This window comes from Rattus norvegicus, chromosome 13 (assembly GCF_021556685.1).
Source record: "Rattus norvegicus strain SHRSP/BbbUtx chromosome 13, alternate assembly SHRSP_T2T, whole genome shotgun sequence".
Taxonomy (NCBI): domain Eukaryota; kingdom Metazoa; phylum Chordata; class Mammalia; order Rodentia; family Muridae; genus Rattus; species Rattus norvegicus.
The window spans coordinates 67967997-67985501 of NC_141546.1; the positions used below are offsets into that span (position 1 = coordinate 67967997).

The 17505-nt window shown below is 45.5% G+C and overlaps 1 protein-coding gene across 1 annotated transcript in view; it reads right to left on the reverse strand.

The window, feature by feature from the left end:
* Lamc1 (laminin subunit gamma 1) overlaps positions 1–17505 on the reverse strand; it is a 127067-nt gene that overhangs the window by 13599 nt on the left and 95963 nt on the right. The window contains 10 exon segments of the mRNA NM_053966.3: positions 126–263; positions 2174–2253; positions 2938–3143; positions 7810–7966; positions 8812–8990; positions 10638–10780; positions 11255–11408; positions 11853–12098; positions 15497–15685; positions 15769–15990. Coding sequence (NP_446418.1) covers positions 126–263; positions 2174–2253; positions 2938–3143; positions 7810–7966; positions 8812–8990; positions 10638–10780; positions 11255–11408; positions 11853–12098; positions 15497–15685; positions 15769–15990 — 1714 coding nt within the window.

A 17505-nucleotide genomic window follows, 5' to 3' on the forward strand; every position in this document is an offset into this window, starting at 1 on the left:
AGCATGACCCCCAAATCCACAGCACAGCCCTTGATGAACTTAATACACATGAGCATGACCCCCAAATCCACAGCACTCAATTCTTCACAGAACAGAACTGTGAGCCACTTTCCAATCACACTCACTTCCTGTTAAGCTCTTCAATCTCCAATGCAGTTTGATTTTCTCCTGCCAGGGTCCTCAAAAGCAGATTATATGCCTCAGCTGAGGTCTCGTTGGCTGTCTTTGCCACTCGTACAATGTCATCAGCTTCCTGTTTATGACTGTAAAATAAACATAGACAAGAGACAGACTGTTCAATAGGGAAAGAAGTAATGGTTAGGGAACACTTTGTTATATTTACATAGACTAACATGGGCGGAGATCTGTGAATACTGCAAAGCCCCATTTGGACCTTCAAAATCATTTTGGGCAGCTAAGTTTACAAAAAGCATCTGTAAACTGAGAAAAGAGTATTTTCTAAGAAAATCAGTGGCACAAGACTCTACAGGGACAAATTTGTGTTTTCTTAGAAAAACTGCTTTTTGGTTGGGTGTGCTGTGGTAGCTTCTGCCCATAACCATAGCACTGAGGCAGGAGGATAGGAGTTCCAGGCCAGATGAGTTCTGAAGTGAAAATGTCTCAGAGGACAGGGAGGGGAGAGAAGGAAGCAGGCAACTAACTTTAGAATGAGAGTAATTTACATTTGCATGGTGCTAACTAGAAACCAAGTATCTAGTCAGCAACATAAACCCTGGGCTTGATCTTTATCGTAAAGTCTTCTGGTCTACACGGTTACTGCATAGTCTCTACACAGACACTATAGGGTCACTACACAGTTACTCCAGTCTCTACAGTTACTGCACAGCTGCTACAGAGTTACTACAGTCTTTACACAGTTACTACAGTCACTACACAGTCTCTACACAGTTACTACACAGTCTCTACAGAGTTACTACAATCTCTACAGTTACTACAGTCTCTACAGCTACTACAGTCTCTACTCAGTTACTACACAGTCTCTACCCAGTTACTACACAGTCTCTACAGTTACTACACAGTCACTACAGCTACTACAGTCTCTACAGTTACTATGCAGTCTCTACACAGTAGCTATATGCAGTCTCTACACAGTTACTACACAGTTTCTATCTACATAGCCTCTCTGTTCTGACTTTTCTTATGCTCCCTAATTACTGGCGAAAAAGCAACACGAAATAGCAATGAATGTATCAACAGGGACTCCAACCGAGCAATGCATCTTAGCTGGGTAGCAATGCTAATGGATTTTCCACTTCTAACATTTCATGTTGAATTGTGGCACCCAGTATGCGGTCATTCTCCTTGGCATAAGAAACTTTCATCCTGAGTCCCTGCATTAAGCCCACCAGATCAGTAAATCTTCAAGACCTAGCTTTCCTGGGAGGGTCCATGTTTTCAGCTATCTTCCTTTAGTAAGAAAATCTAGCTTGAAACCATGAATGTTCTGCAAAGCCGATTACATGGTTCACAAATTCACCCTTACCAGGATAGAAAAAACCCTGCTAAGAGCAACGTAACCTAGAAGCTGTGAGGCATCAGTGCTGCTGCTTTGGGCAGGGCCTCACATCTGCACAAGGTCTCCTTCTGTACTCTACACTACTGAAGTGTACTGAGTGTTCTCTACTGGGGTTCACACACAAATACTTGCTCTCAACAATGCCCACATCCATGCCATTTTAAAAATATTTTTAAAAACTTGATACCTTCTGCAATTTAAAGCTTTCCAAAGGAGTTATTCAATAATTAACTTAAAAGTGTAGAAAACAAATGGTCAGGGTCCTTTGGCTTACATTCAAATGTGGGTGGAATGAGTTAGCATTTTCTACTGAGATCTGAAAGTTGAGTTGAAAAACTAATTGGAAATTTTAAATTAATAACTTCTATTGAGTTTCTTAGACATCTATAAATGTGAAGGCTTTAAAATATAAAAATATGACGTAAAATATATAAGCATAATTTTGTTCTAAACTATTCCATTCTAATACTTAAGGTAAATATTCTAATTTTGAAATGAAAGAAAGTATGCATATCTGGTAACATTTCAGAAAGGGTAAATCTCAACGGAAAGTATCTGTGGGAGGGGCCAGGGCAACATGCACACGTCAGCTGGGGTGTTACCCCTGAACCACGCACGAAGCACTCGGCAGCTTACCGCTCTGCAAGCCTTCGGGCTTCTTCTGCCAAGAGGGTCATGTTGTTTGGTTCCCCTGTAGACTCTGGCTGAGTGATTGACTGAAGAGAAAACAAAACACTTATTCTCAAAAGACTGAATTATTTAAGTTCCATAAGGCAAGTATTAACGCTAAGTTTTTGTTAAACTCTTATGCAGAAACGCATCTTTATTATTTTTGGAGATCTTTTGATTGGCACCTTTGGTTGGAAATTATTTCTATTTTGCATGCTGCAGAAGAGGCAAGTGAGAGAAAGAACCTAGACATCTCTGTTTTTATCCGGTTCCTTCTGTTTTGGGACAATTGCTGGACTTTGAACAGGAAGTGACCCCCTCAGGCTCCTGTGTTTGAACACCTGGTCCTGGTTTAGGAGAAGCTCTGGAACCTTAGGAGGTGGGTCACTGGGACGGGCCTCTAGGGGTATAATCTGTTCTGCTTCTTGTCCATTCTTGGCTTCTAGATCTGTGTGCTATATGAGAAGCCCCCACAAACTTCTGCCCCTACCCACAGCCATCTCAGTACTTCACCCACGCCAAGGAGCCAAATAAAGCTCTCCCGTCTTACCCTGCTTCTGTTTGCCACAGCAAGGAGAAAGGTAACTACTCCAATGATCTGAGCAGCATAGCATGGCTCTCCTGCTCCAGGATACCAGGTAGGAGGATGGAGACAAGCACAAGCTACTCCACCAACCGCTACAAATTACCCAAGGACCCACCCGACCCCCCAGAACTTCAGAATCACTCACCACATTGGCGGCAGCCATTTTTGCTTTCTCGAGCTCCCTGGAGGCGATCTCAATCAGCTGCTCTGTGCTCTCCACTCGGGACCGCGCTCGCTCAGCCAAGATCCCCGTCTCTTCTATAGTGTTCCGGATATTGTGCAGCCGGCTGATTTGGCTGTGCAGACTGTTATTTACTCTCTGAAGGCGATCCATCAGATTTTGGTCTACATCTGAAAGGGCATTGCAGTGGCAGGCAGTCTGTAAACGGCCTGAAGGGATTTGCCACCTGTGCGAAGCTATGGCACTGTATCTTTAACACCCCCAATAGCATCTTTTAGACACGTTCTCCCTAATCTCTACTGTATCACGTCATGCTTTCTCCGCTGCCAGCTGCACTGCAGTCAGTCCTGGGTGACTCTGAGTCCCTTTCCGACCCATCACTGGCTCCACAGTCTTATACACCAGTGAGAAAGCAGAGACAGGCATGCAGATGTTTGATGGAGAAAAGTAAAACTGATCATTATTCTATGACACCTAGCATAGTTAACCACGACTACACACTGTTAAAGTACTGTCAGTTCTAAAAGCCTCACACATAACTATTAAAAAGGACACTGGAAACAGACGCCAGGAATGGTGCACGCCTTTAATCCCAGCACTCAGGAGGCTGAGGCAGGCGGCTCTCTCTCTCTCTGTGTTTCAGGCTGGTCTGGTCTACACGGGAGCTCCAGAACAGCTAGGGATACAAAGAAAAATCTGACACGAAACAAAGCAAAACCCTGAAAATGAAACAGAACAGACAAGCAAACAAGCAAAACAGCCCACGAACAAGCTGGGAAGCATGTCAAACTCAATTCTCTGTACTTAAGTACAGTTTTTTGCTTCTGTCCCAGCACATGTATGCGATTTTTCAATGGAATCTCTGCTTCTACATAGACCCTCAAGTTGAACTTTACAATTCCATTCTTCTTAAACCTCATGCTTGGGTCCTAATAAATCAAGCGATAAATATAAACCTGTGCAAATATAAAGCCTGCCACTATTAAATTCTCCCATGTCATGAGGTTTTATTAATATAGAAAAATTCAAGTTCTACTCAAATTGGGCGGTTCTGGGAACAGAAAAGAGCCTAGAAATATAAATCCACACATCTGCAGCCAGCCAGCCTTCAAAAGAGTTGCTAAAAACACACAGCAGTGAAAGGACAGTCAGGAAACGGGAATGGGAGCGCAGATGACCACACAAAGGCAAGGCTGTACCTTTAACTCTGCCAGTCAGGAAAAAACAAAAAAAACAAAAAAACAACTCAAATGAACTAAACACTAGAACAGAAGGCCTGAAATAATGAAATTACTGAAAGAAAACAAAAATGCTTCAGGACACTGGAATTGGCAAGGATTTTTTTGGACAAGACCCCAAAAACACAGGAAATAAAAGCGAAACTAGACAAATGCACTTACATCAAACTGGAGGGCTACCCAGCAAAGGGAGCCATCAAGAGTGTGCAGAGACAACCTCAGCCGGAAGAGAGGAAGCACAGCCGTGCATCTGGCAGTGCTGAAGAACTCTAAGCTCATCATCAAAAAGGGGGAAAGTTAATGGACAGCCCACATACGCAGACGTTTCTCAAAAGAAGACACACAAAGGGAAACCAGGTATGTGAAAAATGTCCTAATGGCATCAATCACCAGGAAAACTCAAGTCAAAAGCTCAAGGAGAGACGCCCTGAACTCAGCCAGCATGGCTACTGTCAAAGAGACGGAGTAAACAAGCTCTGGTGAGGGCGACAGGGAGAACAGCAGATCCTGCACACTCAGGTAGGAGTGTGCAATGGTGCTATCATGACGGAGAACACCATGGGGGCTCCTCCAACTAAAACGTGATCGTACTCCCAATGCTGTAAGCATATTCCAGGGAAAAGGGACACCCGACATCCCATCGTGGAGACACTATTCTCCCGAGAATATACGTGTAATCTTATGTCCAATATAGTACTTAAAATGAACTTAACTTTTAAAAACTGAGCAATTTTAATTTCAGTATGATGCAGGGTTGAAATCTAAGTTTTCGAAGGGATGTAAACACGGGAAAGTTCCGAGACGGGATCAAATGAAATGTGTTTGGAAAACAGCGAACTGATATCCTGAACAACCCATGCCTGACAGCATTCTGGGTCCTGCTTAGAGGACACCCTGCGCAATTCTTTAGAGAGATTTTTAAGAAACTGTGGAATAAAAACAAGTTTAGAACAGAGAAAAACTCAGCCAATGTTGTTAAAGCAGCATGCATCCTTTAGACCGCAACTGCCACTCCTTGTGGTCCAGTTCGAGAGAAGGGTACAGAGAAGACAACACTGGGAGCCTCATTGGGAGGCGCAAGTCAATTGTCCTTCAGCTCCCAACATCTACCTGTTAGCCCCAAACAATACCCTACAAGCTTCTTCCAAATCTGCAGTGTAAGCACATTTCAACTGCGAGTGAGTATTTACAGTCTCAAGGCCAAATCATCATGGAGGCATCTCACTCTGGGCGAGCTGGAACCTGAGCAGGGAAGGTCAGCCTAGAAGTCCCATAACTGAGGAACCTGGGAAAGGGACCCAGCCTCGGAGCAGCGCGCAGGTCTAGGAGAAGCAACGACTCACTGTGCTTCCAGCCAGCAGACCCATCTGCGTGGGCACAGGAAACACGTGGTTTCGGTGGCCAGGGGGACGCTGCCAGTAGCTCAGCTATTCCAAGTTGTGCGGAATGATGGTGCCCAGACCTGCTGCCCTTCTTTGGCCCTGCCTGGGCCTACTCCTGCATGCTGGTGGCATTGGCTCAGAGCTTTCTATCACATCCTGGTTAGCCTAACTGGCACGTCAGAATAGAACAATCTCATGATATTGTGTATACAGCAAATGACATGTGGATTTGTTGTTCTAATAAACCATGTTAATGGAAAGCCACATGCCATGGCTGAGGAAATGAACGTCGAAAGTGGGCAGGGTGTCCCTTCCACCTGGGTAGTGTTTACCACTTAAAATGATACACACGAGCCATCCCGAATACATACACAGAATCACTTCACATTAGGATAAGTCACTGACATCTTATGTTTTCCAATACCTAAAAAGGTCTCACATGGACTCTCATTAAAAAAATAATAAACAAAACCAACTTGCCATAACCAGATATGTCCAGTTACTTCCTTTCCTATTTCAATAATCATAAAAAAAATCAAAATTCTATCCATTAGTGATAGTTATAAGAGGAAGAGCAACCTACTTACTTTTTGACCTATATTCTTGGACTCCCTGACTTCTCCATACAACTCCAAATGGATACATATTTATAAACTCAAAGAGAAGTTGGTTACTGCTGTCTCATGCTTGCTAATTTTAATGAACATTTATTATGTGTGTCTGGGAGCACAATTGTCCCATGATGGAAAGCCCCCCACCAAGCGGGCTCAGTTTGATGAGCATCCTGCAAACAGAAGAGGACTTCCTCCTCCTTCTCATCACCGGCACTGGGCTCAGTACCAGGCTCACTACAGACACTTAATCATTATAGGAAAGTTTGCCCAGGTTTAGGAAAAAAGCCTAGTTTAGAGTAAGGAACACAAACAAAAATTTTAAATGATCTAAAAAGCGAGTATATGGGCCAGCCAGTGGTGGCACATGCATTATTAATCCCAGCACTAGAGAGGCAGAGACTGGTGGGTCTCTGTGAGTTCAAGGCCAGCCTGATCTACACACAGAAACTCTGCACTGAAAAACCATACATATGAAAAGCAAGTATATAATTTAAAACATATCAACTTCAAATAAATTGCCTTCTATATCTTAGGTGGTTCTTTCTCTCTTCAGACTTGCCAGGTCATGTGCAAAGCCTGAGGTAAGTGCAGAAGACCTCAGGATGGGCCTGGTCCATACAATGTGTACTTCTATACAAGGTAGCACATTAGTGTGCAAATCAGACAAAGGTTTCCATTGCTAAGGTTTACTTTTACAAATGCCAAGTATTGCATGTGATAGAGCTAGCTGTTCAACCAAGGCTTGAAGACCATAATTTTTCCATTCTTAGTCATGTAGAAGACAATAAAGCCACACACAAAATAAATTCCTACTCATTAGAATAGTGGGGGGAAAAAATCAAAATTCTAATTTTCTCCTTAAAGGTATTTCTAGGAGGGTATTGCTAAAAGACAAACATTCTTTAAGAAACCACATTTTAATGATATTTTAAATTTAGAACTCTTTATATATATATATATATATAGGAACAGATTTATAAAATATTTTAACCCTGAACATCAAATAGTTTTTGACATAGTAGAAAGACACCTCTGTATATTACATCTTAAAGCATTAGGACCTAAAGCATTAAGTTGTTTTTTAAAGTGTTGCTTTTAAAATAAGATAATTTATAGCCAGGCAGGGTAGTTCATGCCTATAATCCAAGCACTTTGGAAGCTGAGGCAGGAGGATTGCCATATGTTCGAAGCCAGTTTTGGGGATATATATGGAGAGAGAGAGAGAGAGAGAGAGAGAGAGAGAGAGAGAGAGAAAGAGAAAGAGGGAGAGAGAGAGAGCGTGCTACATCAGCCTGAACTGTAGTTTGAGACTCTGTCTAAAATAAAAAATTAAGAAAACAAACAAATATTCTGCAAGTAATTTAAAAACCATGATTTTGCTTGGTAGTGGTGCACACCTTTAACCTCAGCACTTGGGAGGCAGAGGCAGGAGGATCTCTGAGTTTGTGGTCAGCCTGGTCTACAGAGTGAATTCCAGGACAGCCAGGGCTATTATACAAAGAAACCCTGTCTAGAAAACAAACAAACCAACCAACCAAAACCCTGAGAATTTTATAAAGCTATATGAATTAGAAATGAGATGACCCCATTTGACCACGATACCTTTGACTTCCTGAGCCTCACGGAGGAGGTCTGTAACCTCCCTCTCTGCTTCCTTCAGTCTGTCCTCAAAGGCTTGATCTGTCACCGTCTCATCCCCAGTCCCGAGGTTTGCTATGAGGCTCTCCAACTCCTGGAGTTTCACTCGATGCTCAGCAACCTAAGGAGGAGGGAAAAGAGAGAGGTCGGCTGTGCTTGCCGCTGGAGAGGGAGGTGCCGCTCACACTGACAGCATAAGCTACTTCCCCGGCTTCCACGGCAAGCTCTCGGTACCGTTCTTCCCGTACACACAGCCTACTGACAGGTCTCCAGTCTGACTGCTCCCTCGAGCATCATTTAGATCTCTGCTAGGCCTCTCGAACTGAGCTCTAGAATCTGTTCTCCTTATGGACTTAAAACCATCTCCAGTAACATTAAGCAACAACCCAAGGCCTGTTCCTGATTCTTCTTTTTCCCTGTCCTGGTCCCTTAACACATTTGTCTTGCCCATGCAAGGACTTCCCTTTAAACCCAACCTTAATAATCATTCTCCACACGGCAGTCACGACACTCCTCCTATCAGACTTCTGTACATTCCTACTGGATTTGGGAATAACTGCCTACACTCCTCATTTACAGGCCACGCAGTTCTATATAATTTGCCACCAATGAAGTTCCTCCCAGGGTAGGATCCAGGCAGCCCGGGTTCCAGGCCTTTGCCTACCACACTCCTCCCCACACGGCTTCCTCCTCTTTATCCTTCAGAGCTCACATCACAAGAGTTTCCTTACAGAGGCCTTCCGAGGTTTCCCACAGTTACTACTATTCCTATTCCTTCAGCCGCTTATCTCAATAGTTCTCTTAGCATGTAGTTCTGGTCCTTCCCCTCATGAGCCCATGTGCCTCTGAGAAGAGAGGCCAAGTCCAATGTGTCCAACATTTTTCCTCTGGAGCTTAGAGTGCACTGAGTTTTTTACTGCTGCTGAAGGAGTGAGTGAGTGAATGAATGGCCCACTGGCGGCTTACCTTATCCTTCACCAGCCGGTAACAAGCCGGACACTCTTGGCAGCCAGGCCAAGACCGATTGTAGAAATAGTTCTCTTCACACTGGTCACAGCGATTGCCCACGAAGCCTTCCCTGCATTCACAACGGCCGTCATCCTTACATTGGAGCGAAAGGGATCCTTCGTGGTGACAGTCGCAAGCTATGGAATGAGAAGACCATTCTCACTTTAACGCGGGCTGCTTGCATTCTGAGTTCTTACGGGAAAAATCACTTATGAGATTTTTTTTTTTAATATTTATTTATTAGTATATGAGTACGCTGTCGCTGTCTTCAGACACACCAGAAGAGGGCATCGGATCCCATTACAGATGGTTGTGAGCCACCATGTGGTTGCTGGGATTTGAACTCAGGACCTCGGGAAGAGCAGTCAGTGCTCTTAACCGCTGAGCCATCTCTCCAGCCCCACTTATGAAATTTTAAATGGCTGAGTCCATGTAGTATACGAGATAGACATTTTAAAAGGGGAAGTAAACTGTGAATGGGCATCCTTTGGGGCACATTTTCTGTGTGGCTTATGTGCACACACATGCATGTGCCTACAAAGGTCAGAGGTCGACACTGGGTATCTGTCCTCCTCTACCACCTTTTACCTAGTTTCTGTTGTTGTTTATTTATTTATTTTTGTGGTTGTGAGACAGGCTCTCACTATGCAGCCCTGGTCAGCCTGGAACTCGCTATGGAGACCAGGATGGCTTCAAGCTCACAAGAGCTCTGCCTACCTTTGCTTTTGAGTCCTGGACTTAAGGCAGAGCAGCTGTGCCAGCATGACAGGTGAGAGCCACTGTGCCCAGATCTCCTTTATATTTTAAAGCACGTATCTTAACACGAACCGCTGGCCAGTGAGCCCCCCGGGATCCACCTGCCCCAGCACTTGTTTACGTGAGCACTGGGGATCTGAACTCAGGCTCTCTCGCTCGAATGGCAAGCACTTTAGCAACTAAGCCACCTCCCTATCTCCTTGGGACACATTTCATGTGGTACAATAATTATACGGATGTCAGGCATGGTGGAGAATATGCCTCTGGGAGGTAGAGGAAGTGCGGTCAGCCTGAGCTACACAGAGGAGCATACTCAGGCGTGCACACACATGTACATGTGTGAGCTACACAGAGGAGCATACTCAGGCGTGCACACACATGTACATGTGTGCGCACACTAGACCATGTAGTGCCCTTTTTCATACACTTCAGGAACTCCTCTCTACCTCCATCTCTGAGAGGTAAGAAAACCCAAATGCTAACACTTCTCGCATCTCTTTACAGTTTGTTTTCTCACTCTGCTCGCTGGACTGAGTCGAGGACTTTTTCTACATTCCACAGTTTGAGAAATGAAAGAATTCAGAAAGGAAAAAAAAAATCCAAACTGTTCCGATTTCCAGGCAAGTGTTTATGCCAAGGAGAAGCAGATGTTTATACACAACCGGACCAAATAGGCTGCAAGGGTGGGTCGTAACCACAGTAAGCCAGCAAGGGCTGAGCAGAGTCCATGGCTGTTCCCTGTCTGCAGTGACAACGTAATCAATAAGTCTTATAGGCAGAGTGGGCAAGCTCAGAACTTAAGGGGAGATTTGCTTTTTCTTTAGAAAACAAGATTACAGGGAGGAATAAGTATAAAAAACCAGGAAAGGAGACATCAACAAGGTGGTTACAGAGGAACCAACAGGCCCTTGATTTCCAGAGTTTTATCATATTCACAGAAGGTGTCTTCCTCGGTCCCAGAGGCTATGGGGCTTGTAACGCACTAACGGGAGCTGGGAGACCCTGCACTGCAAGTCACCATGTCTTACGTTTGCAGCCTTCAGGTCCAAACCCAAAGTGGTTGGTCTCACAGCGCTCACAGTGCTGACCGGTGATGCCGGGCTGACACTCACACTGCCCGGTGCGGATGTCACATTGCCCGTTGGTGGAGCCCAAAGCATGGCAGTCACAACTGAAAGGAAACACATTTCTGGGGTAAGAGGAGCAGAGCGTAAGCAACGTTCTCTACCGAAAGGCAGCACATTAAGGACTTAGTCGGAATATTAAGGGCCGCTCCCTTACATCCAGGCACTTTCTGTGAGTGCTATTCAGAGCTCTTTGTCAAGCCTCGCCTATACCAGCAACCTCCATACTAAACCCTATTGACCAAAAACCAGACAGATAGATTCCCAGGCTGAAGCCCTGATGAGTATGTCTCGGAAGAAACTTTGCAATCTGTATTTTGAAGTGTCTGACACACCAGGACTGCCACTGTGCTATCCCTTCTGTCCCCTACTTAAAACCTCTAACATGGTCTTTCCTGCATAAGACACTGGAAACCATCCCTAAACTTCACCAAGCCAGCTATCAATACAGAGTGACTTGGAAAGATGTACTTCTTACGACCCAGACAGCAAGGAGCACTTTCCACAGACTCAAGACTCACCTCTCGCAGCCTTGCCCGCTCTGCAGGTTGTAGAAGCCAGGGTCACAAGCGCCACAGTCCCGGCCTGACACATGAGGCAGACACTGGCACTGCCCGGTCACTGGGTTACAGCTGCTCTGCTGCTGTACTGTACCATAGGGATTGCAGGCGCAGGCTAGGGTGGGAAGACAGAGACAGTCACAGATGCGAATCACCAGGGAGAGCACTAAAGCATGAGACACTTGAACAGGTTCTTTAGGCCTGCGTTGTCTCGTACAGAAGCTGCCCAGGCACAGAGAGTCTTGTCTTAGTAATCTGAACAGAGATGTGCTGTCAATTAAAACATGCACTGACTTTGTAAACACAGGGTGAAAAGAGAACCATCGTATTCAGAGTTGTTAACTGATTATTACCTGAATAATAACAAGCAATAAAACATCCGCTACATTGTCAACATAATAAATTCTCCTGTTTCACTTTTTTTTTTGGTGCGGAGTGCAGCCATTTTAAGTTCTGCAAATGGTTTACACTGCACAAACTTCTGTAGGCACTGAAAGAGACCCCACGGCGGATCTGCACATCAAGGCGTGCGCGGGACTGAGTCTGGCCAGTGACTAACCTTTGCACTTGTCTGCTGGATTGGGAGCCAGGGGATTTCCGAAAAACCCTTCTTTGCACCGGTCGCAGTAGAAGCCAGCCGTGTTATAGATGCACTTCAGGCATTCTCCAGTCAGACGGTTGCAGTTGCCAACTGCGTTGGGGTCTATGTTGTCGTTGCACTGACATGGGCGGCAGAGTCTCACGGGTCCATTGCTGCCCAGAGGGTCTCCAAAGTAGCCGTCATCACAGAGCTCACATCTCTTGCCTGGGAACGAGAGGATCCACGCTTAAAGACAAAAGGCCTGAGGCAGCCTTGCTGTGGATAACCAATGGGTACCCACTGTACTGTCTAGTCCGACCATCATATACAAGGTCTTCTGGTGTGGTGTGAGGAGATCCAGGCTGAGGCCCCGGCACTGGGACAAAACAGTGGAGTGGCCTTGACATACTTCCTCAGTAGGGCAGTCCCTGGTCTGCCTACCTCAAAATTCTCTGACAGTTAACCGAGAGGATGTACTAAAATTCTTGGTAAATGAGACAAGCCCAAGGTGTACCAGCCTCTGCATTCCCAAGGAATCCATATGCCTTTAGCTGAACTTAAAAAAATGATGAAGCATTACTTTTCTGATGCATTAAGTTTTCCAAACAGGGTGGCGAGCAGGGTCTCTCTTAACTCATAAAAGATATCCACTACCCTTAGTCAAGCACTGGCAGCTAATACTGAACTCTAGGAGAGATATCGGTATCATCCAAGTCTGCGCTGGAGTTAAAAACTCAGATTCAGGCTCTCTCCACCATCCTCATTGTTCAGCTCCATCCTCTCCCACGTCCCTGCCATCATCAGCTCAACATGGGCTCTTTCACCTGTGCAGCCTATGGGGCCTAAGAGAGCCCAGTGTTTCTCATGAATTAGGTTTGTTTGCTAACTCACTGAACGACCGCTTGTGAGCATCTCCTATCCACACCAGCACTCTTCCGGGGTGTGAACAGGTGGGCGTGCTCTCTGCTTCCATGAAGCTGCTACTGCAGTTAGGGGGATCAGCACAGACATACACAGGAGACATCAGACGCAGACAAGCACGAGATCATTAAACCAACCCAGTGGCTAAAATGACAGTGAAGGTGAGGAGACATTAGGATTAGAATTTAGAGAAGTTTGTCAGGAAAATACCTATAGGAACACTCCTGGACAAGGCTATATGCAGAAACAGAACCAACTGACCCAGGTCGGACCATGGTGACAAGAAGATTTAAATTTGAGCGCAGTGATAAGCTACTAGAGGGCTTTTCTTTATTTTACACTTTAGTTTGTTTGTTCGTGGGCATACACCACAGTACGACTGTGAGGTCAGAGGACAACTTATGGGAGTTGGTCCTCTCAACTATGTGTGATCCAGGGACTAAACTCAGGTCTTGAGGCTTGAAGGCTTTACCCACTGAACCACCTCAGCCCCTGCAGAGTTTTTAAGCAGTACGATCACAGAAGGTGGAAACGCACGCAATCTCAGCCCTTCGGAGGCTGAGTCAGGAAGATCACAAATGTGAGGTCAGCTTGGGATACACTGTGAGTTTTAGGCCAGCCCGGGTTACGCGGTAAGATAGCTCAGAAGAAAAAAAAAATACTAATATAGTGACGTAATCCAAGGACATTTTAAAAGGATTATTCTGGCTCCTGTGTGAAGAACTGATCTTGGGAAAGCAGATGAAGCAGGGAGAACAGTGAGAGAGAAGACTCTAGCTGAGAGGCCGAGGAGGCTAGACAGTGAACGGCAGCAGTGAGTGGGAAGAGGGGCTGTTTCTAAGAAATGAAAGAACGATGAATCAAGTGTAAAGCCAAGGATTCTGGCTTGAACAGGCAGGTTGTGGTAGTCTATAGGCCACTGGGAAGGGAGAGGGTTAGAATTGTAGAAAAAGGGAAGAAAAAAAAGGTTTATTTAAGTTTGAGGTGGTATCTCTGTGAGTCTAGAATACAGTAATCGGCACTTTCAATCAGCATGGCCCGGGGAACAGAGATAGGGAATCAAAGGACGAAGGTGGAGACCCGGATGGACTCTGTAACCTGTGCTCTAGGGCCAGCATGGAGGGAACAGTGACCAGATCATAGGGGTTGGAGTGGCTGTTTGGGGAAGGTTACCTTCCAGAAGCTTAGAACTTTAACTTTGGGTCCCCAAGTCTGAGGACCCCATCAAAATGGGCCTTGGAGGGGTTGGGGATTTAGCTCAGTGGTAGAGCGCTTGCCTAGGAAGCGCAAGGCCCTGGGTTCGGTCCCTAGCTCCGAAAAAAAGAACCAAAAAAAAAAAAAAATGGGCCTTGGAATAAACACTCTGTCCTCAGTTCTGGGCATATGCTCCTGGCTACCCTAAGGCTGAAGGAGGCTGGATCTGATGCACTGCACGCATCTCACTGCATGGAAAGTGGGAGGGCAGATGCACAGGGTAAACGGAAAGCTTCCAGCCCTGCACCAGATGGGGAAGGAAAGGAGGAGCAGAAGGCTTTGCTCAGAGTGAGTGCCCAGGGCTGCAGACACTGATTTCACAGATGCTGATCTCTAAAGAGATCAGATCGTCAAATTCCTATGAATCTCCAGCTGAAATAAAGAGGTGGAAAGAGACGGAAACCAAGGAGAGTGGGAAGTCGGAGTACAGACCAGGGGACAGCCAGCACTGTCCAGCACAGCCATGATTCTGACCACTAGACCTGACAAGAAAAACACAGGTCAACAAGCAGAGCAGGAAGTATGGCTGGAGGTGGGGCAGAGGGAAGAAATCAGAATGCAGGAGAACACAGGGGAATGGGGGACCCTCCTGGCCCTGCTGTGGGCAGCCACCAGGCTCCCGCAGAGCCATCACCCTAGGAGTACAAAGGCAGCATCCCAGCTATGATGCCTCCTGATAGTGTAGCTGGTGCACATGCAATCTATACTTCAAAGCCTGGAACATGTTTTGAATCAAGACTAAACCAGAGACACCAGGTAGCCTGTATTAAACTCATTCCAAAATGCATGCTTTCACTTTACAGTCTAGGGTAAAGGTTCAAATCCCACAGTCCTTACACATTGAACAAGATTTTAAGCCCTGGTTTTGTCTTCATGCCCTTCACAGTAAAGGCAAAGTATGCCAACGAGGGGTAGTCTGGTAGTGAACCCAACCCCTTCATGGTCAGAATAGTTAGGATCACTTAAAACAGATGTAATTCTATGTTCTCTTGAAAATGAGTGGAGTGGCTAGAATGGGAACAGAGGTCTACCCAAAGCTCTTAATGAATGAATGAATGAATGAATGAATGAATGAGCAAGCAAGCAGGCATATGTTCCCAACCTAACATGATAGATCCTGAGATGCTGGAAGGATGATGATTCAGAGGAAGAATTTTAAAATTGCTATTGCATATTAACAATTTCAGACAAGCCAGCACCGAAAGCCCATATGGGTTCTCACTTCACGAGAGATTACACTATAGTGACAGTTCTACTTGGAGTCACAGAGTTGTGTTGCCAGCTCACCAGTGCCTTGCCACACAGCCTTGGACGTGGCACTCACCATTTCTGCACCTTTCTTAGTCACAGCAAAACAACAGCAGAAGTTCTGTCTTGGGGTTGTGAGGTCGCCCGTGTAAACGCTGACAACTGTACACAACTCAGAAAGGGGAGCAAGGCAGACTCACCGGCAGTGCCAGTTGGACAGTGTGTGCACACCACTTCCTTTGTCTTTGGGACAATGGCACAACTTGAGCCGCCAGGGCAGGGACAAGGCTGGCAGTCAGAGGAGGTGCCCAGGGTTGAGTCTCCATAGTACCCATCGCTACATTTCTCACAGTGCGGGCCGGCAGTATTGTCTCTGCAGTCACAGACACCTATCGCGAGAGTAGAGATAGATCAGGTAAATAACAAATACAAAAGATCGCGCAGGCCCAGCAGTGGCCTCAGGCCTTCTTACCTGTCTCGGGGTCACAGGTCTCACTGTGCCCATTACAGGTACAGAGCACACACGGGCTGTAAGGTCCAAGACTTGGGGTTTCTCTTCTGTAGCCTGGGAGGCATGTCTCACAGAACTGCCCTCCATACCCCACTGGACAGGTGCAGGACTCCACCCACGTTGCGGGGACTCCGGGCCCAGGGCGAGCACTTTGCAAGGTGACATCATCCAAATATCCAGCGCCTGTTTGTGGTGTGGAAAGAGAACCACTGAGGTGCCTTCCAGCTCCCAGAAGCTCATCAAGACTCAGTAGCTTGTGAGTAGCCAGACCCACGAGTGCACACAAAACTAGCCATCAGCTTAAGTCATTTGCCAGGAATGGCAACCAGAAAACAGCATCCAAGACAACCACACGGTACAGGGTGGAGTGTGGAGTCGAGGTATGGCAAACCTCGCTATTAACATCTCTCTCTCTCTCTCTCTCTCTCTCTCTCTCTCTCTCTCACACACACACACACACACACACACACACACACACACACACACACACACACACACACACACACCCATGAGGAAAGAGAAAGCTATACTGAGTTAGACCAATGGTTCATCTGGTCTAGTAGAACCAGCTGCTATGCTCTAAGGCTGTAAAGTGACCCTTGGAGATACCATCGTGGTTCCCTTTAATTTCTATTCTATTGGACTCCTCTGTAGCCTCCTGACTGGCTGTTTATATCATTCACGTGGAAACTGGCCACCTAGGCTGAGGAAACGTCTACTGCTGGCTTGAACTTAACTTTCAATAGGTGAATGGCTTTTTCCAGTCAGATCATGAGTTATGATGTACTTCCAATCTCTAAACATTCTTCTACCTCCCTTGCCTAAAAATATTCTCCCTTCAATCTTGCTCCTACTCCCGAATGATGATTCATCTCTTTTTCTCTCTTTCAAACTTCTTGAAGAGTATATTCTTTATTTTACTTATATTCAAAATCACTGTTCAGAGAGTCCTGAGATCTTGCTCAGTTTCCATTGGAAACTAGAGCAGGCCAAAGCTAAGTTCCTCCCCAGTCACTTCCCAAAGCCCATCTAAAACCCGATGCTGCTCTTGTCCCAAGCCTACGATTATTCTTTCTTCTCCAAATTCTCCTCCATGGGCCTCAGACCTCAACTCTGTTTCTCGGATCCCAGCCCCTTTCTCTGGTTTCTGCCATCTTCCAAGTTTAAAAGTGAATGAACAAAAGGAACACAACTTCTAACCTACATTTTTAATTCAAAACACTTCCAACGGCCCAGATTCATACTAGGAATTACTTATAAAACATTTCCATCTGGACATTCACACAGGGATTTCAAAAACAAGCAAACGAGCACAGTAACGCATCCAAGTTACAGCCTTTACCTTACCCAAGGAGAGAAAATGGTCCTCATTGGTAAGTTCTTAGAGGCATATTTTTAAACTCTTGTTTACACAAAATTTAAGCAAGTGTTCACAGAATAATACATAGTTTCTGATAATTTAGCCAATAGTTCAAATCACTTGATAATAACATAGCAGTAAACAAAAAGAAGTGAAGGTCAAGCAAGTTGAACCAGTAGTTAAAAAGTCTGAGAAAATATATATACAAATGGCATTTCAACTGGCTTAACAATTATAAAATAAGACTGTCATTAATTCTGTGAATGTTCTCCAGATCCTTGAAGAGAGTTTCAAAGTACATGTTAATATACAGTCGATAAGGGGCTGGAGAGATGACT